The sequence below is a fragment of the Pinus tabuliformis genome, chromosome 4_2, assembly GCF_031772625.1.
Source record: "Pinus tabuliformis cultivar Carrire ecotype Pingquan chromosome 4_2, CPIR1, whole genome shotgun sequence".
In the NCBI taxonomy this organism is placed as follows: domain Eukaryota; kingdom Viridiplantae; phylum Streptophyta; class Pinopsida; order Pinales; family Pinaceae; genus Pinus; species Pinus tabuliformis.
The window spans coordinates 602826024-602852144 of record NC_142304.1 but is presented as its reverse complement, the minus strand read 5'-3'; the positions used below and the strand labels follow the sequence as shown (position 1 = coordinate 602852144).

The 26121-nt window shown below is 40.4% G+C and overlaps 1 protein-coding gene across 4 annotated transcripts in view; it reads left to right on the top strand.

Annotated features, from left to right (window-relative positions):
* LOC149170728 (Metallopeptidase M24 family protein) overlaps positions 1-26121 on the top strand; it is a 446763-nt gene that overhangs the window by 385843 nt on the left and 34799 nt on the right. For all 4 annotated transcript variants that reach the window (XR_016259003.1, XM_089424001.1, XM_089424000.1 and 1 more), the window contains 2 exons: positions 13599-13695; positions 14921-14991. Coding sequence is in view for 3 of the 4 variants with exons in the window: in XM_089424001.1 (XP_089280127.1) it covers positions 13599-13695; positions 14921-14991 (168 nt within the window). In the remaining variant the exon portion in view is untranslated. The remainder of the gene's footprint in view (positions 1-13598; positions 13696-14920; positions 14992-26121) is intronic.

Here is a 26121-nt window from a genome sequence, read left to right as displayed (position 1 = left end):
CGTACAGTTCTTCCTTTCCGTCACACCATTCTGTTCAGGGGTATATGGTGTAGTAGTCTCCCTCTTAATGCCAACCACTTTACAAAAGTAATGAAACTCGTTAGATTCATATTCAGTCGCATTATTAGTCCTTAAGATCTTGATCTTCTTTTCGGTTTGATTCTTGATCAAGGCTTGAGATGTGTCATAAGACATGACACCTAGTGGACTTCCTCCGACCTGATATAATGAATCAACTCGAAACCCAAGAGTGAAGGCATCTTTAATATTGTTTTTCCATGCACGTACCTTGCCATTGCTGAAAGCCACCTTGTAGCCTTTGTCTTCCATAGCCGAAATGGACACTAGGTTCTTTTTTGTAACCAATGAAGTGCCTTGAGTCACCACTATCAATAAGCCAATTTCCCATTGAGTCCAGAGGAGCAGAGGTAGAGAGAGCAGCTGGTAAATAATATTCATCTTGCTTATTGTCAACAGTGTTAGATTCATACCTAGAATTTCTAGCCTTCTTGAATGGTTGTCCTTTTCCTTGATTACCAACACTCCTTTTATCTCTGCTATTAGATTTGCCATTCCTTTGATTGCGATGAGAGGGATTTTGATCATCGTCCCGGTGTGAGTCCCTTCTATTAGGGCATTCTCTTGCATAGTGACTTGCTTTATCGCAAATGTAACATCGTCCTTTTCTTCCACCCTTAGGTCCAGCCTTTCTTTTTGATTTAGTCTCGGAATTATTTCTTTTCTTAGCAGGAGGTCCTTTAGGCATGGGCATTTCTTGCTCTTCTATCCTTGTTTCTTCTTGAATGCATCTTGACATTAATTCCTCGAAACCAGGAATTACGTTATTGTTAAGAAGAGTAATCCTGAACACGTACCATTCGGATGGTAATCCTCCAAGAGTCGTGAGTGCCATTTCCCTATTAGTAATAATCTCCCCAATAGATAGGAGATCGTTCTTGATCTCGGTGATTCTGAAGAAATATGCTTGCATGCTCTCATCTTTGGCCTTCTTAATTTCCTTCAGCGTATTTCTAAGAAACAAAATTTGATTTGCATCATTAACTTTAAATAAACTCACCAGTCTATCGTAGATTTCCTTTGAGGTGTTCAGGTCGAAGATGTAGGCCACCAAGCACTTGTCGATAGAGTCTTGGATGATCTTCTTTGTTTTGACTTCACCGGTTTTCCATTTGTTCCTGGCAGCAGCGGGTGCATTTGATGGAGGCTCAACAATATTGCCTTTCACATGGTCCAACACTCCTTGATCTTCTAAGGTTAGATCAAGAGACATCTTCCATCCGTGATAGTCAGACTTCTCACGGAGCTTGTCTTCAGCAGGGAAGTCTCTCTTAAAGGTGTAGGCAATGTCTCTCTTAAATTGAATCAACGTAATACGATCCACTTACAGGATGTATTATATGTACCTGACCTCAAAAAGAACCTGGTGTCCATTTCGGCTATGGAAGACAAAGGCTATAAGGTGGCTTTCAGCAATGGCAAGGTACGTGCATGGAAAAACAATATTAAAGATGCCTTTGCTCTTGGGTTTCGAGTTGATTCATTATATCAGGTCGGAGGTTGTCTGCTAGGTGTCATGTCTTGTGACACATCTCAAGCCTTGATCAAGAATCAAACCAAAAAGAAGATCACGATCTTAAGGACTGATAATGGGACTGAATATGAATCTAATGAGTTTCATGACTTTTTTAAAGAGGTTGGCATTAAGAGGGAGACTACTAAACCGTACACTCTTGAACAGAATGGTGTGGCAGAAAGGAAGAACCATACGATTGTGGAAGCTGTCCGTGCTATGCTCCATGATCAAATACTTCTGAAGTTTCTATGGGCCGAAGCTACAAACACCGCCGTATATCTGCAAAACTGATGCCCCCATCAAGCATTGGGTTCCAAGACTCCTGAAGAAATGTTCACCGGTAAGAAATCTGACATACCTCATTTTAGAATTTTTGGAAGCCCTGTATGTTTTCATGTGCCGAAAGGGAAAAGGAACAAATTGGGTGCATCTGGAAAGAAAGGAATCTTCATGGGCTATAGCGAAAATACTAAGGGTTATAGAATCTATGTAGCCGGTTAAAGGGAAGTCGTGATTAGTCATGATGTCACCTTTGATGAAGACATGGTTCTCAGCAAGGTGAACAATCTTCCTACTGTGAGGAGCTCTCAAGAAGTTGACACCAGGGAACCTAAAGAAAAAGATGAAGAATCAATGCTCGATGTGGAAGAACCCATGGATCCTATTGATCCTCCTCCATCTGAGCCTTCCTCTTCTAGGAAGAGGCCTTCATGGCTTAGGGGGACACTTGATGATGCTGAAGGACATGCTGCACCTCAAGGAACCTTCCGTGAAAGTAAGAAACCTAACAGGTATCAGGGATACCTGACCATCATGAGCACGATCATACAAAATGAGCCTTCGTCATTCTAAGATGTCGTCAAGCATCACGTATGGAAGGATGCTATGACCGAAGAATATGAGTCTATTATGAAGAATGATGTCTGGGAAGTAGTTCCCAGACCCTAGGACAAGATAGTTGTCACTTCTAAATGGCTTTACAAGATAAAGCATGTAGCAGATGGAAGTATGGAAAAGTATAAAGCTCGTTTTGTCGCTCGTGGCTTCTTCCAAAAGGAAGGTATAGACTATGATGAGATATTTGCACCTGTTGCCAGATATACCACCATCCGCTCGATCATAGCCCTTGCGGCTTCACAAGGATGGAACCTATATCAGATGGATGTCAAGACCGCGTTCTTGCATGGTTCGATCAAAGAAGAGGTCTATGTGGAGCAACTTGAAGGATTTGAGATCTATGATCGAAAATCTCATGTATGCAAGTTGAAGAAGGCTCTCTATGGGCTTAAGCAAGCACCCGAGCATGGTATGAGAGGATCCTAACCTTTACTTTAAGGTTGAAGATGACAAACCTCTCATACTGGTGCTGTATGTGGATGACCTCTTTCTAACAGGTGCAGACCCTCTCATTCACAAATGTAAGAGGAAGTTGGCTTCTAAATTTGAAATGAAGGACCTTGGACTGATGCATTATTTCCTAGGACTTGAAGTTTGGTAGAAGCCAAGAGAAATTTTCCTATCTCAAGGAAAATATGTGGTGAAGATATTGGAAAGATTCGGTATGGTGGACTGCAAGCCTGTAGCTACCCCGATGGAGCTTGACTTCAAGAAGTTAAGCGGTAGTGCTACTGGACCTATTTTACGAAATGCCACCGAGTATCGTCAACTCGTCGGAGCATTAATGTTCTTAGTGAACTCCCGTCTAGACATATGCTTTGCAGTCAACACATTGAGTCAACATATGGTTGAACCTCACCACATACATTGGATTGGTGCCAAGAATTTGTTAAGATATCTTTGCGGCACAATTACATGTGTTAAGATGCACTGCCAGAGATGTGAGACTACTTGGATACACTGATGTTGATTGGGCAGGCAATGTGGTGGACCGTACGAGCACTTCCGGGTGCTGTTTCTCCTTGGGATCTACTTCGATATCCTGGATGAGTAGGAAGCAGAAGTCGGTGGCTTTGAGCACCTCCGACGTAGAATATATTGCTGGTAGCATGGCCACCTGTGAGGCGGTCTGGTTACAAAAGCTCTTCAGTGAGCTGTTTGGATTTACATTGGATACCACCGTGATCCTGTGTGATAACTAGAGTGGGATTCGTTTATCAGAGAATTCCGTATTTCATGATCGCTCCAAGCATATCAATATCAAGTACCACTATATTTGAGGTATGGTGCAGCCAGGAGCTATAAGGCTCCAACATATCAGTACAGATGAACAGGTTGCCGACATTCTGACAAAGCCCCTAGGAAAGGTCAAATTTTTGACTTTCCGAGAATGACTTGGTGTCGTTTAGAAACCCTCTGATGAGGGTCATGTATGATGTATGGAGCTCTTGGAGCTCCGGGGGGGTGCGGGGTACTTCTTGGAGCAACATATGACCACAGGGTGACTCACCATCCCCTGGTGGTGTACGTGTACAGGGTAAAAGAATCAAAACTTTCCCTGTGACACCCTGTGGCGACTATGTAGCAGGATGATTAGTTCTCCTGTGAGGTCTGGATGATGTGTTCTCCATGGCGATTGTGGACAAGATGATTTTCTCTCTTGTGGGATAGGATGATTCGCTCTCCTGTGGACAAGATGATTCGCTCTCTTGTGGGACAGGATGATTCGGTCTGCTGTGGACAAGATTGATTAGTTCTCCTGTCGAGGCATCCTACCCATGCAGTTTGGGATTCATGGGAAGTACCTCTCATCTGATCAATGAGTAGGGAAATGAGGATAGGGACCATAGTAGAACCAATGGACGCATCGTTGTATCTATCGTACTCCCTATGCTAGGATGACCTTCATTGATCTGGGATCAATGATATTGGTCTGGGATCAATGGTAGGAGTTGTACCCACTATGACACTAACTTCGGGTCGGTTGAGGACTAGTCTGGGACCAGTGGTACACACTCTGAGACTGACCTTGAGTCAGTGGAGGATGGTATGATACATCCTCGATCATTTCTTCTTCTTCATAATTCGTACCAAGCAGAGCAGAGCAATGCAGAACAGAGCAGAGTAGAGTAGATCAGAGCAAGGCAGAATAGAACAGAGTAGAGCAGGTAGAATAGAGCAGGGCAGAGTAGGGGTCAAGTTGTACAGGGCAGTGCATTTAATGGATGAATAGTAGCGACCGACAGATGAATTGCAGATGGAGTTCTCCCTAGTTGAGAGGGAGTGTTAAAATTGGCAACTAGGGCCAAACTCCATGTGGGTCATCTTATTCATGGCTGATAATATTTTTATTAGATTCCTCTCATTGACAGGTGTAGGATTGATCTAAAGATCATCCGATTCCGATAAGTATTTATGGAGATATGAATTTATTTTGATTATGGAATAGTTATCAAGCCGACCAACAAGTCTTGTAGGCTCTGAAGCCCAACAAACGCATCTATTCATCATCAAAATTTGTATATAAATACAGGAGGTCTTTTCCTCATTTGCACACTCACTCTCATCAAATCTCTCTCTCTCTCCTGCGCAGAAAAGAGGCTCTTCTCCTACTGCGCAAAAAGGGACTCTTCTCTCACACGTGTGGAAGGAAGGATGCAGAATTTAGGGCTGCAACAACAGATTGGAAGTTTGACCAACGTTGACCATCTTTATCTCTCTCAGAACTGCGCTGTAGGTGGAACTGACTCTCCTCAGAAGGTCGCATTTTTTGGTGAAGGAATCAAGCCGATTCGACGGCTGGTTTGCAAGATATTGTCTGCCCTAGTTTAGGGCTGATCTAGGGTTTGCTGCTGCTGATGTAAATCAGATTTATGTACTATTTCTCTCTGCTGAATTATTGAAGATAAAAGAAGATTTGATCAAAGGGTTTCCCCATATTGGGGTTTGTCCCTCACTAGCCGCCACATCTTGTGTCTCTTGTCTTGGCTTGTTTTTCTGTCGATCATTTAATGTTCTATCTACACTTTACTTAATGTACATGCGATTGCTAATCTGTGGATAATAATAAGAAAAGGAAGTAATCTTCTCTAAGCATAGAACATACCATAATTTAACAAGTATCAAATCAAAGGAAGCATTGTAGCGAGACATCCTTTGAAGACATGACAACCATCCGTATATTGTGAAGAAGTGTCAAGGCCAAGAGTTATCATTTTAAATTTGTAAAAGAGTCATTTGTGAAAGTGTCATCATTGGAAGAGTCATTATTGTAAAAGAGTCAATCTGCTTAGAGTCGAAAAGGCATTATTGGGAGGTATAGGAGTCTCTGTTGGGATGATGTCATAGGTCATAGTGTGATTAGGTGTTTGGTTAAAATCATTGTAAATCATATTGTATCGTGGATTATTGTCCATGCTACGGGAATCCACATTCTTATCTCATTTCAATCATTATAGGGTGGCCGGGAGGTGCTAGGTTGCTGCATGAAGTCGCCTATAGGGTGGAGCCTGTGAACACTTCAGGGTGGCAAGTTGGTCTAGGATGTTGGGGCATCCATTCAGTTGACTACTAAAGAAACGAGGGCTTTGGGGCATCCTTCCAATGGGAGCTGGAGATGAATGCTTTTCTAGAATTCTAGGAAGTTGTTGCTTTCATTTCAGTTGGGCCTGAAGATTAAAGAATTTATTGAAAAACGTTCGGTGTTTTTTGACCTGGAGGGCGTTTTCCACCTAAAATTATTGTGTCTACTGTGTTCTTTTATTTATTGTTATTACTGCATAAACATTAATAATAATTGAAGATTAACTAATGCTCTGAAAAGATCTAAAAGTGCTAATTGCTAAGGAATACTGATTCACCGCCCCTTTCAGTATTTCCAACAATCGGTATTGGAGCTTGGTTCCTTCAATAATATTCTAACAATTGGAAGGAGATCATGGAGTATACTAAGAATAAAGTTCCTTTGTTCAATGGAAATAACTATGCTCTTTGGAGTGGAAGAATGCAGGTTCATTTGTTGGAGCAAGGATACGAAGTATGGGAAATCGTTGACAAAGGCTTCACACTGACCTAGGATGAACAGGGTAAGAAAAATATGGTATATGATGCAAACACTAAAGATCTTATTATCAGTGGGCTTATCAAATCTGTTTATCTTAAGGTATTGAGTTGCAAAACTGCTAAAGTGGTATGGGGCAAGCTTGAAAATATATATGCAGGTGACTCAAAGGTGAAAGAAGAAAAGCTTCAAATTTTCAGGGCAAAATTTGAGCAACTCAAAATGAGGGAAGATGAAGATATTGCTGCATACTTTCAGCATGTTGATGAAACAACAAATACATTGGAAGGTTTGGGAGAACCTGTTGAAACGAAAATTGTTGTTCGAAAGATCCTCAGAACCTTGCCAACAAGATTTAACCCTAAGGTATCTGTCTTGGAAGATAGATCGAATCTGACCAATCTTAGCATAGATGAAATTGTTACGGCATATGAAATGAGGATTGAAGAAGAGGATGGCACATCTCACTTAGAAACAACATTTTCCGCATCCAAGAAGAATAGTAAGGACAAGCAGACTCAGAAAGCAAAAACTTGCAGTTGTAAGGATGAAGAAAAGGAAGAAGAGGAAGAAGAACTCTCAGATAAAGAATTCGCCTACTTCACGTGGAAAATGAGAACAGGTACAAGAAAATTCAAAGGTAAACTTCCATTAATATGTTTTGATTGTGGTGAGGTTGGGCATTTTGCAATCAAATGTCCTCAGGTTGTTATGAATGGAAAGAAAGGTCCTAGGAAGTTCAACAAGCAAGGCAAGAAGAAATGGTTTAAGAAAATTTTCTTCACCAAAGAAGATAGTTCCTCATCCGAAGAAGACAGTGATAACGAAGAAGAATTCAATGGAAGAGTATTGTTTATGGCCAAGCATAATAAGCAAGAGGCACCTGACGAAGAAGGAGACGAAGAAGAAGAAATCACTGACGTTGAATTTCAAAATGAAGTGATCAGGGTTATCAAGGAGCTCAAAGTCGAGAAGAAGCATGTCAACACTCTTGAAGATGAATTGAAGACAAAAGGAGATCATGTACTCGACCTTAAAATCAAGGTTGAAGAATACAAGCGAATTGAAGAATCTCTCAGGAAAGAATTAAAGGGAAACAACAAGGAAACATAAGCATTGAAAGCTGAAATAGCTTCTCTACGAAAGGAAGTAAAAAATGGAAAAAACTTTTCAAAACTACGCCAATAGTTCAAAGACTTTGGACGAACTCATCAACAACCAACGATCATACAGTGACAAGACTGGTCTTGGTTACAAAGAAAAATTCGAAAAGAAGTTGAGTCCTTCTATGACAATTAAAGAAGATGGATATGCAAAATCTACCAAGCAGATAGATCTCTCAGCTAAATCAAGAGATCAAGACTCACAGGAAGAACCTTGGAAGACAATTCCTCGAAGAAGATTTCCTCCCAGGTACCAACCTATCTTTTATGGTCATTGTTATTCATGTGGAAGGTTTGGACATAGAGCTACAGAATGTCGCATGTATGTTTGGAATGAATATAATTCCAGGAGATCCTTCAGAAATGGATATTCCAGAACTCAGCATAATATCAACAAATTTGATCATTTGAGAGATGATGTTAAATGTTACAAATGTAACAATTTTGGACATAAGGCTAGGGATTGTGAAGTTTTTGACATGTACAATCATTATTTGCAAAACCTTAGAAGCAAGTTTGTAGGATCATGAGATAGGTTCCACGATGATTTTGTCAGAAGAGAATACATGCTAGATGGGCCAAACTTTGAATGTTTCAAGTTCCATAACTATGGCCATAGCGCTCGCAGTTGCAGATATCAGATGGAATCACCTATGGACAACATTGAATGCTTCAAGTGTCATAACTTTGGGCACATGGCTCGAGATTGAATGAATAAGAAGGTTTGGAAAACGAAACAGGTACAAGAAGACAGAGTAGATAACAAGGTTCCAGCAGTTATGCTTTCAGGATTTATAAAAGAAAAAGGTCATGAGGAATTAGCAGTTGCTTCAGATAATGACTCAAGTCAAGATGGCCTGTTAGGTGACTCACTATTTTGAACAATATGGTTTGTTGACTCCTCAATGTCTATAGAGGAGGAGTCTATGCAGCAGTATATGGCACAAGTCTACGATTGACAGGAAGGTAGTTTGAACAAGATGGCAATTTCATTACAGGTTCAGGGGTAGAAAAACAATTGAAAGGTTACAGGTTACCAGGAACAAGGCAAGATTAATTTGCAAAGGATATGCACAGGTTGAAGGAATCGATTTTGAAGAAACATTTGCTCCCATTGCCAGAATGGAAGCTATCAGGATGTTTCTCTCTTATGCTTGCTCGAGAAAAATCAAGGTCTACCAAATGGATGTTAAGTTAGCTTTTCTAAATGGTGAATTGGAGGAAGAAGTTTACATTGAACAACCCGAAGGTTTTCTTCTCTCTGACAAAGAAGACTACGTCTGCAGATTAAAGAAGGCTCTATATGGTCTCAAGCAAGCTCCTAGGGCTTGGTATGCTCGTCTTGATAGGTATCTGTTAGCTCTGCTATAAGACTAAGCTTTTGATGGGTAAAAGCAGGTTTGGCAGTGCTGGTTGAGCTTTCAAGAGGTTCGCAGCAGTTGATTTCATCCTCCCCTTCATTCTGTGTATTCTCCTTTAAATCCTTTATCTCTGTCTTTTCCCAAAAAAATCCTTGTTTAAGTCATCTCCTGCTTCGTTCATCTTCAATCCTCCCTCCCGGGCTTCTTTTTGTCCTATAAACCCTGATAACCCATTTAATCTATAGGGCAATGATTAGAATGATTTCTCTTTACTTGATAACTACTTGTGATGTCTTCTTACTTATTAGCTTTGTTACTTATTATTATGTGTGTGAATCATCAAACAACTACCAAAACAAGAAGAATAGGAACACAGAATATAGGTGCAAGCCAAGGCCAAAACCTCTCCACTTGAGAGGAAAATCTACAAATCCCTTCTCTCCCTTATAGATTCTTCAATTGACAAATTCCAAGACCTTAAGATTGAAACCAATACCCTCCAAGACCAAGACCAACCTCTCTAGATGATGTGCTAACCTTGATCTAGTCAAACCCAATCAAATCTCTTCCAGTAGCACTTCTTTGACCTCCAGTTGCAAAATTTCGGCCTCCACTGCAGATCTGAAATTTTTGGCTCCCCCAGTAGTTGTTTTTGCCACACGTGTGAGCCTCGATTTGCCTTCTGAGCCTTCCTTTGACCTTCGCTTTCCTTTCTCTGACTTCTGGAGCTTGAGGATGACCCTTGGTGACCTTCGCTTGACCTTCTTGCCTTCTTTTCTCCAAGATCGAACTTGTAGATAGAAACCCTAGATCTGCTACAGAAACCCTAGTCCTCCTTAGCACGTGTGAGAGAGAAATAGCCCAAACAAAAGTCTCCTTCGTCCTCTTCCTTCTTTGTTGCCTTCTTCTTCCTCCTTCTTCACTAGAATGAGTGATGGATGAATGTCTCTCAAGGAGGTCGAGTTTCCTCCTATATATAGGCTCTTCAAGGTGGACGTGGCTCTTTCTTTTAGGCCGACTTGCCAGCTGCTAGACCAACTTGGTCTTGGAGGGTATTTTGACTCTTTAAATGACAAAAATATTTTTCTTTAAAAGTTACAATGTGCTCTAAGGGGTCTTCAACTTATGAAAATGACTCTTTTGGCTTCTTGACCTAGGACAAACCCTAGAAGCACTCAATGGGTGCTTGACCTATAAAATAAAAGACCTTGAACATGAAATCAATGCTCTAAAAACAATAATAATAATAATTTTCTTTCATTTTACAATTTACAAGAATCAAAAGTACATTTCATATTTATGAAGATTGAACTTAGTTACACATTTTTTTCAACACATTCCATACCCAAAAGTATACTATATGATCTTTTCTTCAATGTGAGGGAGATCACTTTGATTCCTTTGATGATGATGAAGTGCTTCTTCTCGCTTCCTTTGGATAGAATGAGAATGCTTCCAAGAATACTTCAAGTGTGTAGAGTCTTTTGAGTGGAGGTGGGGTCCTTGAGGTCTTCTTTCTTCTTTCAAGAGTTCCTTCCTTCAAGATGATGTGTAGACTAGTCTTCCTTGATGCTCTTCTTATGCTTGGCCCTTATGTATCCTTCTTTAATGGAGTGATCTTCAAGTTGCCTCTTCTTCTTGTCACCTTAGCTTTGATACCATGTTGAGAAATCAAGGTCAACTAGATTAGGGTGATTTCTCTTACTTTGATAACTGCTTGTGATGTTCTTCTACTTAACATGATGTACTTGTAGTTAACTTATTCTTTACTTAATTATTATAGTGTTCTGATCATCAAACAACAACCAAACTATGAAGATCAATGAAACAAGAAGGCACAAGATATAGGGTGTTAGCCACGGCCAAAACCTCTCCTATTGAGAGGAAAACCCACAAGAATTCTTCTCCTTATAGAATCTTCAAATGACGAATTCCAAGACCTAAGACCCTTGACAAAGACACCTTCAAGACCAATTCAACTTCTCCTTTTGGTGAGCTTGTCCTTTACAAAGTCAACCCAAGTCAACCTGCTCCAAACCTTCAGATTACGACCTCTGCTTCAGATTTTTAGTCACTGCTTTAGGTCTACAATTTTCGGCCTCAACTACAAATCCCTGACTCGCACATGTGGGAAATGATGGTGAATTTTGCCTTCGCTGGGTTTGATCTTCTTAACTTGATAACTCGGCATTCAAACTTTATCTCTTTTATCCCAAACTTCAGTTTCTCTTTGCAGGTATGCAATTCGGTCTTGCTGCAATGAGATGATGCCCTAGTTCCTCGCACATGTGAGATAATGTGGCCCAAAGCAATCCTAAAAACTTTGCTTTCTCTTCTCCTCTTCGCTCACCTTTGTGATCTCTTTTTTATCCTTTTCATTGAACTTCTTGAATGATCTTGGATGTCTCCTAATGAGGTCGAGTTCTTCCTTATATATAGGCTTCTTGTGGAGGTCGAATAGCCCTTTTGAGGCCGACTTGTCTCTACGAGGCCAATTCCTTCTCTTGTAGGCCGACTTGGTCTTGGAGGGACTTTATGACACAAATCAATTCTTCTTACATGATACAAAATGCCCAATAGGGTCTTTTACACATTACAATGACTTTCTTGACTCTTTGACTTTATGACAAATCCCTAGAAGCACACAATGGGTGCTTGACCTAAAACAAATGAACCTTGAGCTTGAAACCCATGCTACAAAATAACAATAATAAATTTTCTTTTTTTGTTTATATCAAATACATAAAATCATTATTACATGAGACATTATGAAGACCGAACCTAATTACATTTTCCAACATATATATATTATACAAATTACATGCTCCAAGGCCATGTAATGAAGCAATATGGTTCAGATCACGAATATCCAAAATATTCCGAAAAGAATAAAGAAATCCATGAGGACAAAAAATAATATAAAAACGTATGAGATTGAATATGAATAGGACAGGATTATAGCATATAATGAGGGGCCCCTTATAAATACTTAGGCAGGGATCCTTTTTGATTAATATGTATGTTCTTCTGATAAGACATCCTTTTGTTAGTCTTTTCAATATTTAATTTTAAATTAATTTATATTTATTGTATATATATTTGTATCTATTACAGTCCACAGTCAACAACCAACAAAACGACACTTAACTCCATAGTAGGTGCTCTGTATTCAATGTTGCAGAGATTACATGTCTAAAAAACATGCCCTCCCTCAACAAACTTTGTACTGCGCCCCTGATGTCATTTTAGTTGTTACGTACTGCCACAATGGATATTTCTGTTCTTGGAGATGCTCTCTTGCTACGGCACAGTTTTTTTCAGCATTGGAAGCTAGGCTTGCAGCATATGGAACACTTGCAGAGAGAGATGAGCTTGAATGATGGGGGGACACAACAGTGCCATTCGTCCCTTTCATTTGCGCTTTACCAGCTACCGTTGATGATTAAACCATGATTTGTGTGGAATGGATTGAAAAAAACACTGCTGTTTGGAGAAAAGAAACAATTCTAATTTGCTAGTCCATTTTCAAAGTACTTGGAATCCCTTCAAATCTTAATTTTACCCTTCACCTACACAGTGAAAGACCATGAGAGTTCCTTCCCTGCAGTTGAAAGTGAGAAAAAAGTGTGAGCAAATCCTTTTTAGAGACCCCACGGGTCTCTTTTCCACAGATATGTATCGGACAAATTGGAATACATATTACGGACACAGCTCCGTTGGGGACCATATCGGGCCGTGTCTTGTTATTTAGTTAAACGTGAAATATGATAATGGTTTATATAAATTGAACTTGAGTAACCATAACATCTACTATAAAATAAACTTTCGCACTCTGGTGGGGAGGGTTTAGTGCCTTCACACCTTGAAGAAAAAAATATATATATTCAGTGGGGTTTGTCTTTTGGTTTTAACTTTGGAAGCTATTAGTGCGTCTCGGTTTCCACCACAACCATTATAAGAAAAAAGGTCAAGAAAATAAGCGTTTAGCTGGTCAGTTGATGAAAATCACCTAGGAAAAGTTCAGAATATTTTAGAAACAAAGATTATTGTGAAACTGCTTCTAACTGGTTGTGAAGACTCAGGAGTCTGGTTGGAATTTCTTTTACGGAATGTTTATGGCCTAGGAAATGCAAGAAAGGTTAATTTCAGTCCAACTGTTTGAAATTTTGAAATTTAGTGATGACTGTTTCTGTAAGTTTTTTCTTATTCTGCGAAATTCCATCATCTTGGCTGGAGAACATGCAAAAGCCTGACACTGTCAGCAGCTAGAAGATACATATGCCTCTTTGTTTCGTTAAGTATGTTATGATGCTATCGATTGATATAGATGAACAATATTTGGTATGCCTTTTGAAATGCCTTCCTTCAATGCCGTACGGTTCTCTTGTTGTCTGTTATATGCCTAATTTTCCTTCATTTTAATTTTTCCTCACTTTTTTGAGCTGTTACTGTCCTGAGCATGAACTGAATATTGCCGCACTGTTTTCTTAAATGGTTTTTGTTGTAAATTTCTATCATTGCAGGTCCAGCTATTATCCAAAGGTCTGACCGAACTTGGAATTCTGAAGAATTCTCCAAGCATGCTCCAATCTTATTGGAAGTTGAATCCAACATCAATAGGTTTATCTCAAATTTCTGTTTACCATGGTTGTCTTTTATGAGTGTACTTCTAAAAAGGGGAAAAATTAAAATAACGTATCAAATTATTGGATTTAAAGTATTCAGAACCAATATCAGGTCCAAAAACAGTTAGCAAGTTGCAATGAAGAGTGATTGTTTGAGTTGGGGTTATATTTAACAAGATGTATAATCAGTCCCAGAAATTATTGTTCAGTTAAATATTAATGTCTACAAGTGACTGAAGACAGCCAGTGTGACTGTTTAGATACAAGATAAACTGAACATTGGAGTACTAAAGCAACTTTGAAAGAAATAGTGGAGAAAAGATGGAGAATATATTGGGAGTACCAAAGCAACTCTAAGAAAGAGAAGAAATTAGGCTATAAGAGATGACTAAGCACTAAGAAACAATTATATAAGATGGAAGATGACCAGCGATAATCCCTAAAGCAAGAATGCTTTCATCTTGCATCACTTCTAACATCCAAGGCAGAGAAGATATTATGCTTCATGGCTGACCTTGTGTTATGTAATGGAGATTTGGTTTCAAGGCTTCTTGTGACCAGAACCATCTAGAGGTTGAAAGTATGATGGAATGAGTTTGGAACCTGGAGCTAGCAAATGCGAGAAGACCTATCACTAAGAGCAGTCTGCTGGAAATGAAGTATTTCATGAAGGAGCAATGCTAGATATCTCTGTTGCTTGTACTGTAGAAATGTTCTGAAGAATCCATACGAGTCTCTGAAACAGGCAATGATAATGGCCTTGGATCTCATAATAGATGGGACGTTTGAAAATGAACTGTTCTCTGACTTATTCCTGCCAAAGAAAATGTTTGAATTTATCTAATGGAGAGATGACTTCAGGAATATTATTCAGCTAGTCAGTCTTTAACATTGTCTGTAGCTACATCATGTAGCTATTTTGAAACTGGTGCTGAGCATCTACTGTGAATGTATTGTTAGTTCTTAGCCAGTTAGATATTGTTTTGTTACTAATTCTAGTGAGTAATGAAATGATGAATATTGGCATATCGTGTTTTAGGTTATAATGTTTAGTTTCCATTTTAAACACTTTCCAAACATAGCTTGCTTGACAAGTCTTACATAATAGTGTTACGTGCTTTATAGATAATGCCAATTCTCATGAGAACAAAGTTATCCGAATGACGATTGCAGATGTTTTATCAGAGAACTTCATGCATTGATCTATGGCTTTGAAACAGGCCATTATCTAGGAATGGATGTCCATGATTGCTCTTCAATAAACAATGACCGTTTGCTTCAGCCAGGCGTTGTAAGTTTTCTGCAACCCTCTTTTTAACATCATAATAGCGACATGTTTATTCTAGATCATCCTGAAGTGAATAAAAATAAGTTTAACATCACAAAACAACTTCGCTTTTATTCTTTAGTCTGTATTCAGAAGAATATGATTTGCTATGTAATGATTTCAAGTGCCCATAAGTTATTCCAAACTGTCATGTATTTACTTTTAACTAATATTGACTGAAGTAGTGCACACTACAATCAATTTATAACATACTTTTACTTTGCTAAGATGCCAATAAAGCGTGTTCTGGTTTTGCAAATTCTGGGAAACCAAATTTCTATTGCTTGCTTGTTGGCTATTTATGCATGCCGTATTTCTAGTCTTGATATCTCCAAAAAGGCATTGGCAAGGTAATGGATTGAACTAACAAGTGCCTTTTCTGATTGCTCAAAAAAAAATGAATTTCAAATATGTAATTGCCAGTGACATCTATACAGTTCAAGTGGTCTTATCAGTGTTAGCATTCCTTTCGTCAAAGGTTCAACCTGTAACATTTTGCTGACTTGGCAACAAATCCTGCAGTTTGTGAGTTTATAGTTATACAATATAGGTATTACAACTGAGGTTGCCAATGATCTAATTCTGTATTGCATATACAGATTTATGGGATCGTTTCATATTGAAACTACTTAAGAAGATGAAGTTCAATGTCCAATCATCAGTGTTGGTATTCCTTTCATTAAAGATCCAACCTGTAAGATTTTGCAAACCTGCAGTAGATCCTGCTGTTCATGACTCTATAGTTTATACAAATTGAGGATGCCAATGTGAGACCATGGCAACACAACTCAAACAGTGGATGGTGGACAGATATCAGCCCAACAATAATATTTGTGCCAAGAGGTGCTTTACAACCCAGTGTGGGGGAGATGTTGTAGTATCTGTAAATGAGTGTAAACATCTAAATGTTGACTCAATATGAGGGAGGTGTAGTGGTTGTAAATAAGTGTAAACATTTAAATGTCGGCTTAATATGGGAGAGATGTTATAGTGTCCGTAAAATAAAGTATTAGATTAAAAATTAATAATAACAAAGCATAATGTCGACTTAATTCAAAAAGTAATAAAAATAATAAATTGATTGAATTCAATTTGTTGTATTGTAATTTTGTTTTTATTAACAAAATTACAAACAACTTTTTACAAGAAAAAGCCATAATATACATATCACATTAAAATAAATTTAAACCTGAGAAACAAGTGTTCCAGGGCAGCTTAGTCCCTGCCACTCAAGTTAAAAATTATGCCCTAAGAAAAAATGCATAAAAAATTATAACCTACTTTGATCAATGCTAAATTAATAGTGGTCAATAGGCAAATTGTTAAGTTATGGTATGTTCTATGCTTATAACAGTTTACTTCTTTTTCTCATTATATTCCACCGATTAGCAATCACATGTACATAAAGTAAAGTGCAGATAGAACATTAAACGATCGACAAAAAAACAAGCCAAGACAAGAGACACAAGATGTGGCGGCTAGCCAGGGACAAACCCCACAATGTGTGGGGAAACCCTTTGATCAAATCTTCTTTTATCTTCAATAATTCAGCAGAGAGAAATAGTACAATAAATCTGATTCATATCAGCAGTAGCAAACCCTAGATCAGTAGCATCAGCATTAGCGGCTTCATTATCAAACTAGGGCAGACCATATCTCACAAACCGACTGTCGGATTGACTTCATTCCACCACCAAAAGTTTCGGCTTCCAGAGGAGGTTCAGATGAACCTACAGCGCAGTTCAGATGAGGAGATCTTCTAGGCCACGCAAGTCAATCTTTGCTTCTGCAGTTGCAGCTTCAGTTTTAGCAGTTTCCGGCTTCAAACTAGGGTAGTCGATATCTTGCAAACCGTTCGTCGGATTGACTTCATTCCACCACCAAAAGTTGCGGCTTTCAGAGGAGGTTCAAATGAACCTACAACGCAGTTCCAAAGAGGAGATCTTTTAGGCCACGCAAGTCAATCTTTACTTCTGCAGTTGCAGCTTCAAATTCAACAGCTTCCGGCTTCACATGTGTGAGAGAGAGAGACCCGTTTCAGCGCAGTAGAGAAGAGACTCATATTTGTGCAGTAGAGAGAGAGAGATGTGATGAGATGAGTGAGTCTAAATGAAGAAAAGTCCTCTTATATTTATACACAACGTTGGAGGGTGAATAGATGCGACTGTTGGGCTTCTGAGCCTACATGAGTTGTAGGTCGGCTTGATAATAATTCCATAATCAAAATAAATTCATATCTCCATGAATACTTATTGGAATCGGATGATCTTTATATCAATCCTACACCTCTCGATGAGAGGAATCTAATAAAAATATTATCAGCCATGAATAAGATGACCCACATGAAGTTTTGCCCTGGTTGCCAATTTTAACACTCCCTCTCAACCATGGAGAACTTCATCTGCAATCTATCTATCGATCGTTACTATTCATCCATCAAATGCACTGCCTTGTACAGCCTGACCCTTGCCCTGCTCTGCTCTATTTTGCCTGTTCTGCTTTGTCTTGTTCTGCCCTGCACTGATCTGTACTGTTTTGTTCTGTTCTGCTCTGCTCTTGCATTGTTCTGTTCTACTATGCTTTTGTCCGAATTATGAAGAAGAAGAAATGATCGAGGATGTATCATACTGACTCAAAGTCAGTCTCAGAGTATGTACCACTGGTCCTAAACCAGTCTCAACCAAGCCAAAGTCAGCGTCATAGTGAGTACAACTCCAATGATCCCAGACCAATATCATCCTCCACTGACTCAAAGTCAGTCTCAGAGTATGTACCACTGATCCCAGATCAATGGAGGTCATCCTAGCGTAGGGAGTACGGTAGTTACAACGATGCATCCATCGGTACTACTATGGTCCCTAACTTCATTTCCCTGCTCATTGATCAGATGAGAGGTACTTCCCATGAGTCCTAGACTGCATGGGTAGGATGCCTCGACAGGAGAACTAATCAATCTTGTCCTCACAGGAGAACACATCAATCCTGCTACAATTGCCATGGAGAACACATCAATCCAGGCCGCCATGGAGAACACATCAATCCAGGCCTCACAGGAGAACACATCAATCCTGCTACAATCGCCATGGAGAACACATCAATCCAGGCCTCACAGGAGAACTAATCATCCTGCTACACAGGAGAGCGAATCATCCTGTTCCACAAGAGAGCGAATCATCTTGTCCCACAAGAGAGCGAATCATCTTGTTCCAGTGTGCACCACCAGGGGAGGGTGAGTTACCCTGTGGTCGTATGTTGCTCCAGTAATAACCGCAAGCCCTCAGAGCTCCTAGAGCTCAATGTATGCAACATGCAGGACCCTTGTACAAGGGTTTCTTACCGACTCCAAGTCGTTTGGGAAAATCACATATTAGATCTTTCCTCGGGGCTTTGACAAGGTGTATCAACCTGTACATCATCTTAATGCGATGGAGCCTCCTTGCTCATCAACTTACCATATCCAAGATGATGTCTATCTGCTGGAGCAATCGACGAATATGGGATTCCTCAACAATCGAATCCCACCTCTGGTTGTTATAGAGAATCACAGTGGTATCCAATGTAAATCCAAACAGCTCACTGAAGAGCTTTCGCATCCAGACTACCTCACACGAGGTTATGCTAGCAACAATATATCCTGCTTCAGCGGTGCTCAAAGCCACCGACTTCTGCTTCCTGCTCATCTAGGATATCGAAGCAGATCCCAAGGTGAAACAGCACCCGGAACTGCTCTTACGGTCCACCACATTGCCTGCCCAATCAACATCAGTATATCCAAGTAGTCTTACATCTCCGGCAGTGTATCTTAATCCATGAGAGATTGTGTCCTGAAGACATTTCAGAAGATTCCTGGCATCAATCCAGTGAGGCTCAACCAAATATGAGCTCACAATGCTAATTGCAAAAAATATGTTCGGACGGAGGTTCACCAAGAACATCAATGCGAATGAGTTTATGAAACTCAGAGGCATTTCCCAAATCTGGTCCGACATCACTACAATATAACTTCTAAAAGTTAAGATCCTCGAGGTAGTCACAGGCTTGCAGTCCATCATACCAAATCTTTCCAATATCTTTACCACATATTTCCCTTGAGATAGGAAAATTTCCCTTGGCTTCTGCCACACTTCAAGTCCTTGGTCCTTCATTTCAAATTCAAAAGCCATCTCCCTCTAACATTTGTGAATGAGAGGGTTTGCACCTGTTAGAAAGAGGTCATCCACATACAATACCAGTATGAGAGGCTTGTCATCTTCAACCTTAAAGTAAAGGTTAGGATCAGCTTCACTCCTAGTGAATCCCAGCTTCATCAAGTAGCTATCGATCCTCTCATACCATGCTCGGGGTGCTTGCTTCAGCCCATAGAGAGCTTTCTTCAACCTGTATACATGAGATTTTCGATCATAAATCTCAAATCCTTCGGGTTGCTCCACGTAGACCTCTTCTTTGTGTTAGCGCTTGAATTTGGCCTCAGGCTGAAAAAGACAAAATCCAAGGCAACATCAAACCACTTAGCCTCGTAACTAGCCCTACGGGGCAGGAGAGGGCTCTCTCCGGGTCTATCTCGGCAAAAAGTCTTCAAAAGGCGGAGATGACCAATAAAGAACACTGATTTTAGGCTAGTAAACTGATTGAGAAGGTTTGATTTCAGATTTTTACGGTTTTGGTGGAAAACAGGGGGAGAGCAATTTTGGGTGCGGGGATGGGACACAGTTTTTGCAGAGGTCTTTTTGGGGCAAGGTAGGAGATTGTCTTGATGCCTTTGATTTAAGTGAATGGATAGGAATGACTGGTGAGGAGCTAAAGAGAGCAAGAAACCATCGAGAGTTCTCTTTAGACAGAGGAAAACATAGATATTAAGCAAACTTAAAGGCAGAGCATATAAATTATGAATTCTACCTTAACACTTCATTTACTTAATATGCAGAAAAGAGAAATAGGAAATTTGATACACATAACAAATCTTACAAGTACATGAGAGAAGCACACCATCAACACAAATAACCACAGGAATCCCAAATAGTGCTGCAAAACCCTGGTCTTTCCTTTGCCAAAATTGCAGAGATACAAAGTGTAATACAATAGAAGCTTATCCCTCCAGAATCCAACCATGAAAATGACTAAGAAAATACATAATATAGGCAAGCTAACACCTTTCCTTGCCTCTAGGGGTCGAGCTCATCATCCTAGGAGCTGTTTCAACCAATTCTAAACTGAGCACTACAATCTAGGCAATCAAAACAACTTGCCTCTATAAGCTAGGAAACCAATTCATTCATTAAATTTTTGACTTTTTATGAATGAATCTTCTAGAAGAGATAAATAAGTGCCATGACATCATAAAATTACATCAATTACATCAAGGAGGATGAAAAATCACTCCAAAAAGTCAAAACTAGTCAAATCTGCGTTTTGCTGAGCTGTAGGTGAAAATCTGGCAAATTTCCCTGATGCGTAGCGCCCCAATTCCCAACGCGTAGCACGCCTTTGAGCCAACTTTTGAGGCACTTCCCGGCATCCAAATAAGGCAAAAGTAGGCTTGTTGGAAAGGTCTGGATGTCTACTTTCCAACCCAAGTGGAATTTCTCAATTTGGTGTCCATTTGCCCCTCCAAAATTGCAATCTCCCAAGACTGCTTCCTGTGTGTCCAAAAAGTGGCAGAAAGTCTTTTTTGCATGTTTTTTGATCTTCTAAGGGCTCAAAACCTGATGAAATGTCTTGGCAATTGCTGAGCAAGTGTAATTTGTCATGACAAATCCAAAAATGCTGAGTTTTTGAGAAATGGACTTGCCCATCTTCAGGGTAGCGCGCAGCGCGCTACGCGTTGAGGGCAAAAACCTGTTTTTTGACCAAAAAATTCAAAAATGACCAAAATTGCTCCAAATTCTCTGAAATTTGAGTTGAAGGTGTGTCATTTAGTACCATGCTCCTCCAAGGAAGCCTCAGCCAAAATATGAAGGGGATCGGGCCTTTTCCTCCGTTTTAGTGCCTTGGCCAACCGTCCTTTGAGCACCTTCATTCTTGCTTTACACACATGCATTCGAGCCCAATAGTGATTCTTCATGTGTCAGAGCATGTCTTTTTCCGTGTTTGCCTTGGCCAGCAACTTTTCCAAATGAGTATTGACCCGGATGAGCATAGCCTCTCGCTTAATGGGTGTCAAATCACCGGGTCTCTTGCGAGCCAAGTTGCGGTCTTCATGGATCCTCCGCAACTCATCAAGAGAGTGTTCATCCTCTAATTGCTTGTTGCGCTGCTCTAAATAAGTAATTGTCCAATTTGCCATCTCCAATTTTTGCTGCAACAAGTCATTTTCAGCCCTTAGTTGCTGGATGATCTCCTTTGACTCCAGGCTAGGAGAAATGATATCAAGGTCAACAACATCTATGCCTGGAACACCTGATGGCCCCTCATCAATCTTGGGCTGCTTGCCTCTCTCTGGTACCTGTGCTGCTGACGAAAGCGAGGCCCCTTCCACTTGATGTGGAGATAACACTCGCTGTGCTGATGAAGAAGGCGAGACCCCTTCCACCTGATGTGGAGATAATACTCGCCGTGCAGATGCAAATAAGACCCTGTGGCCTCTCTGATATGTAACATAAGGAGGAGTGCTGACATGCTCGAGCTCTGGAATATCAAACTGATGTGAAGGCCCTCCCTCATCACGAACAACCTCAGGAGGTGGCTGTGGCACTGTGAACAAGTCACGAGAAATGAAATACTCCCATGGAATACCCTGTTGTGCCCACTGATGCATGACCACAATCTTGATCAGTGCATAATGATAGATGCTCTTGTGTTGCTGTGCTGGGCTCTTTCTTTGCACCAAGGGCACCATCCTCTCTATATTTCGGCACATGAAGAATGGAATGTTCATCATTCGTACCCGTGTGAAATGCATCAACAAACGGATATGGTACGAATATAAACGTGAAAATCTGCCCTCGCAAGTGAAATAGCGAATGATGATCCTCATCAAAGGTGCATACTCGTCTCTTAAGAATTTGAAGGGAAAAACACCAGTTAGGTGCCTCATATATACAGGTTTGATATATGGCTCATAATGAAATCTGTCCAACTACTGGCGCTTGTTCCACTCTTCTCCAATATTGGGTATCCCTGTTGCTTGAGCAACAATCTCGGGTGACAATGTGAAGTCCACTCCTGCAAGATTCACATGCCCATTGTGCAAATGTAGGACAAACAAGCGGGCCAATTCCTTGTGGTGTTGAATTTGGGAGATTCTCTCACAATATTCATAGCATGATTGATATCGGAAACATGACACTGCAAGTGGACAAGCTTGTAGATAAGCCAAAGAGGTGGGCTCCTCCCTGACATGCTGACCACCTTTACCACCTCTGTGATGCCTCTTTGGCACCTCTACCTCTGGTGTTGTTTCACGGTCATCACTTTGCTCATAATCTATTTCGGTTTCTGACATGGTTTTGGAGGCAAGTGACTGAAAAATAATGCTGACTGTGCACCCAATGAACTGCTGTTTTGACTTGTTTAAATGCTGTTACCAAGGGGACAAACACACATGGGAAATGTTAGGGAAAAGGGAACATTGAGGGGATTAGGGAAAACAAATGTGAAAGGAAATTTTAGGAAAGGAACATGGAACATATATAATCATAATTTGTGGGATTTTAATGGGAAGTAGGGTTTAGAAAATTTACATAGGGTTTTAGGAATTAGTAGGGTTTAGGGATTTTAATGATTTTTAATAGGGAAATTATATGATTTGCATGGAAAAATGTCAAGGAAAATGGTGAGGAAAATATGGGGAAAGAGGAATGGAAAATGGGTAACCTTGGGCAGCAAATTTCAATGAAACCCTAGCACATTTGCATTTTTAAAATTTGATACAGCAAGGTAGGGTTTTTACTTCATATTAGCATGGCATTTTTTGCATGTTCATTGCTCATTCATCTTAGCCAAACCAAAATCACCATGGATTAGAGGCCTACCTGAAAAGATTTTGAGAGAGAAGTAGTTTTGGTGGCTTGCTGGCGATTTCCTGAGCAAGAAACCCAACGCGTAGCGCGCCCAGCCTGATGCGTAGCGCGCCTCCAACGCGTAGCGCCTGAGTTATTTAGCACTGGAAAATGCGCACTGATGCGTAGCGCGCCCCCAACGCGTAGCGCGCCTCCTCTGATGCGTAGCGCGCCACTGTAATTGCCCAATTCGCCCAATGAACTTTGAAATCGACTTGACAAGTATTCTCTTGAAGTGTTGAGAGGCAAATGAGTTACCAATGAGGAGGGAGGGGCTTTTATAGGCTCACTTTTGAATTTAATTTGCCCAAAACCCACTTTATAATGTTTTTGGAATGACACTTTTTGAATTAATTGCTGTTGACTTCTGGTTTCCTTTTGCAAAATAGATTGGTTGAAATGATGATTTCTCTTGAAATTTTTCGCAGGGATAGCTTCGGAGATGTCTTGGCAAAGGAGACCAAGGCTGCATGCCAACTTTCGGAGAATTTGAACTTTTTACAAATTTTTACAAAAATGAGATAATGACCTTTGTCTTCAAAAACAGGGTTTTTGAAAACAAGGTAAAAATTAGCTGTACAATGATAAGAGTTATAAAAATGATGCTTTATGACGGACATCCCTCTGGCCTGCTGGTCCTTTATGACATCTCAAGACAAAGCTTGACTCAACCCTAGACCTAAGACCTTGACATTGAAAACAGGGAAATGACCTTGTGAAGATTTTATTTACTCAGGAAAACATGATCCAGCAGTGCCAAACAAGAGGGGAATAAAAGACATAAGCTTCTCCACCAGGGTTATGGCATGCCTAACGGGATGCAACATGACCACACTGATGAGACACCTAATTATGAAATGCAAAGAGTTTTGATCTCTGGTGGAGGGCTACTAGACCGACTCTAACACTTTGATCGAGCCATGCAAGAACGCAGTCTTGACATCCATCTGATGTAGGTTCCATCCTTGTGAAGCGGCAAGGGCTATGATTGAGCGGATGGTCGTATATCTGGCAACAGGTGCAAATATCTCATCATAGTCTATACCTTCCTTTTGGGAGAAACCTCGAGCAACAAAACGAGCCTTATACTTTTTCGTGCTTCCATCTGCTGCATGCTTTATCTTGTAAAGCCATTTTGAAGTAACAATTGTCTTGTCCAGGGTCTGGGAACTACTTCCCAGACATCATTCTCCATAATAGACTCATATTCTACGGTCATAGCATCCTTCCATACTTGATGCCTGACGGCATCTGAGAATGACGAAGGCTCATTTTGTATGATCGTGCTCATGATGGTCAGGTATCCTTGATACCTATTAAGTTTCTTACTTTGACGGAAGGATCCTCAGGGTGCAGCATGTCCTTTAGCATCATCAAGTATCCCCCTAAGCCATGAAGGCCTCTTCCTAGAAGAGGAAGGCTCATGTGGATGAGAATCTATCAGATCCAAGGGTTCTTCTACATCAGGCATTGATTCATCATCCTTTTCTTTCGGTTCCATGGTGTTGGCTTCTTGAGAGCTCCTCAAAGTCGAAAGGTTGTTCACCTTGCGATGAACTTTTCTTTAGGAGTCTTGGAACCCAATGCTTGATGAGGGCATCAATTTTGTACATATACGACGGTGATTGTAGTTTCAACCCATAGAAACATCAGAAGTCTTTGATCATGTAGCATGGCCCAGACAGCTTCCATCATCGTGCGGTTCTTCCTTCCCACCACACCATTCTGCTCAGGAGTATGTGGTGTAGTAGTCTCCCTCTTAATGCCAACCTCAGGTATGCCTGAGTGAACCAATTGTAATATATCAGAGGTCTTGCTTTGGCTTGAGGGGAATGGTCCCCTTTTGAGCTTTCCTTCAGCACATCCTGGACATACACCTTCATTCTCTATTCAGAATTTGGGCATCCCTATCACCATTTGGCTTACACCAAGTATAGCTTTATAATGAAGGGGGGAAAACCTCTAATGCCAAAGTTCGGACTGAAGAGATGTGTCATAAGACATGACACCTAGCAGACTTCCATCGACCTGATATAATGAATCACTAAACCCAAGAGTAAAGGCATCTTTAACATTATTTTTCCATATACATACCTTGCCATCGCTGAAGGTTACCTTGTAGCCTTTGTCTTCCGTTCCCGAGATGGACACTAGGTTCTTTTTGAGGTCAGGTGCATTTAATACATCCTGGAATTTCTGGCCTTCTTGAATGCTTGCCCTCTTCCTTGATTCCCAGCTCTGCTCTTACCTTTGCTGTTGAATTTGTCATTCCTTTGATTGCCATCAGAGAGATTTTGATCATCGTCCTAGAGTGAGTCCTTTCTATCAGGGCACTCCCTTGCATAGTGACTTGCTTTATTGCAAATGTAACATCGTCATTTTCTTCTAGCCTTAGGTCCAGCCTTTCCTTTTGATTTAGACCCAGAATTATTTCTTTTCTTAGCATGAGAAGAAAAAGCAGCATGAGGACCTTTAGGCAAGGGCATTTCCTGCTCTTCTACCCTTGTTTGTTCTTGAATGTATCTAGCCATTAATTCCTCGAAACTAGGAATTACATTGTTGTTCAGAAGAGTAGTCCTGAACACATACCATTCAGATGGTAATCCTCCGAGAGTTGTGAGTGCCATTTCTCTGTCAGTAATGGTTTCCCCAATAGATAGGAGATCGTTCTTGATCTCGGTTATTCTTAAGAAGTATGCTTGCATACTTTCATCTTTACCCTTCTTGATTTCCCTCAACTTATTTCTAAGAAACAAAACTTGATTTGCATCATTAACTTTAAATAAACTCACCAGTCTGTCGTAGATTTCCTTGGAGGTGTCTAGATCAGAGATGTAGGCCACCAAGCGCTTGTCGATAGAGTCCCGGATGATCTTCTTTGTTTTGACTTCTCCATTTTTCCATTTGTTCCAGGCAGCAGCAGATGCATTTGATGAAGGCTCAACAATATTGCCTCTTACATGGTCCAGCACTCCTTGATCTTCAAGGGTTAGATCGATAGACATCTTCCATCCGTGATAGTCATCTTTCTCACAGAGCTTGTCTTCGGCAGGAAAGAGTGTTGAGGACCCCATAGTTCTTTTAGGATAGCCTTGCC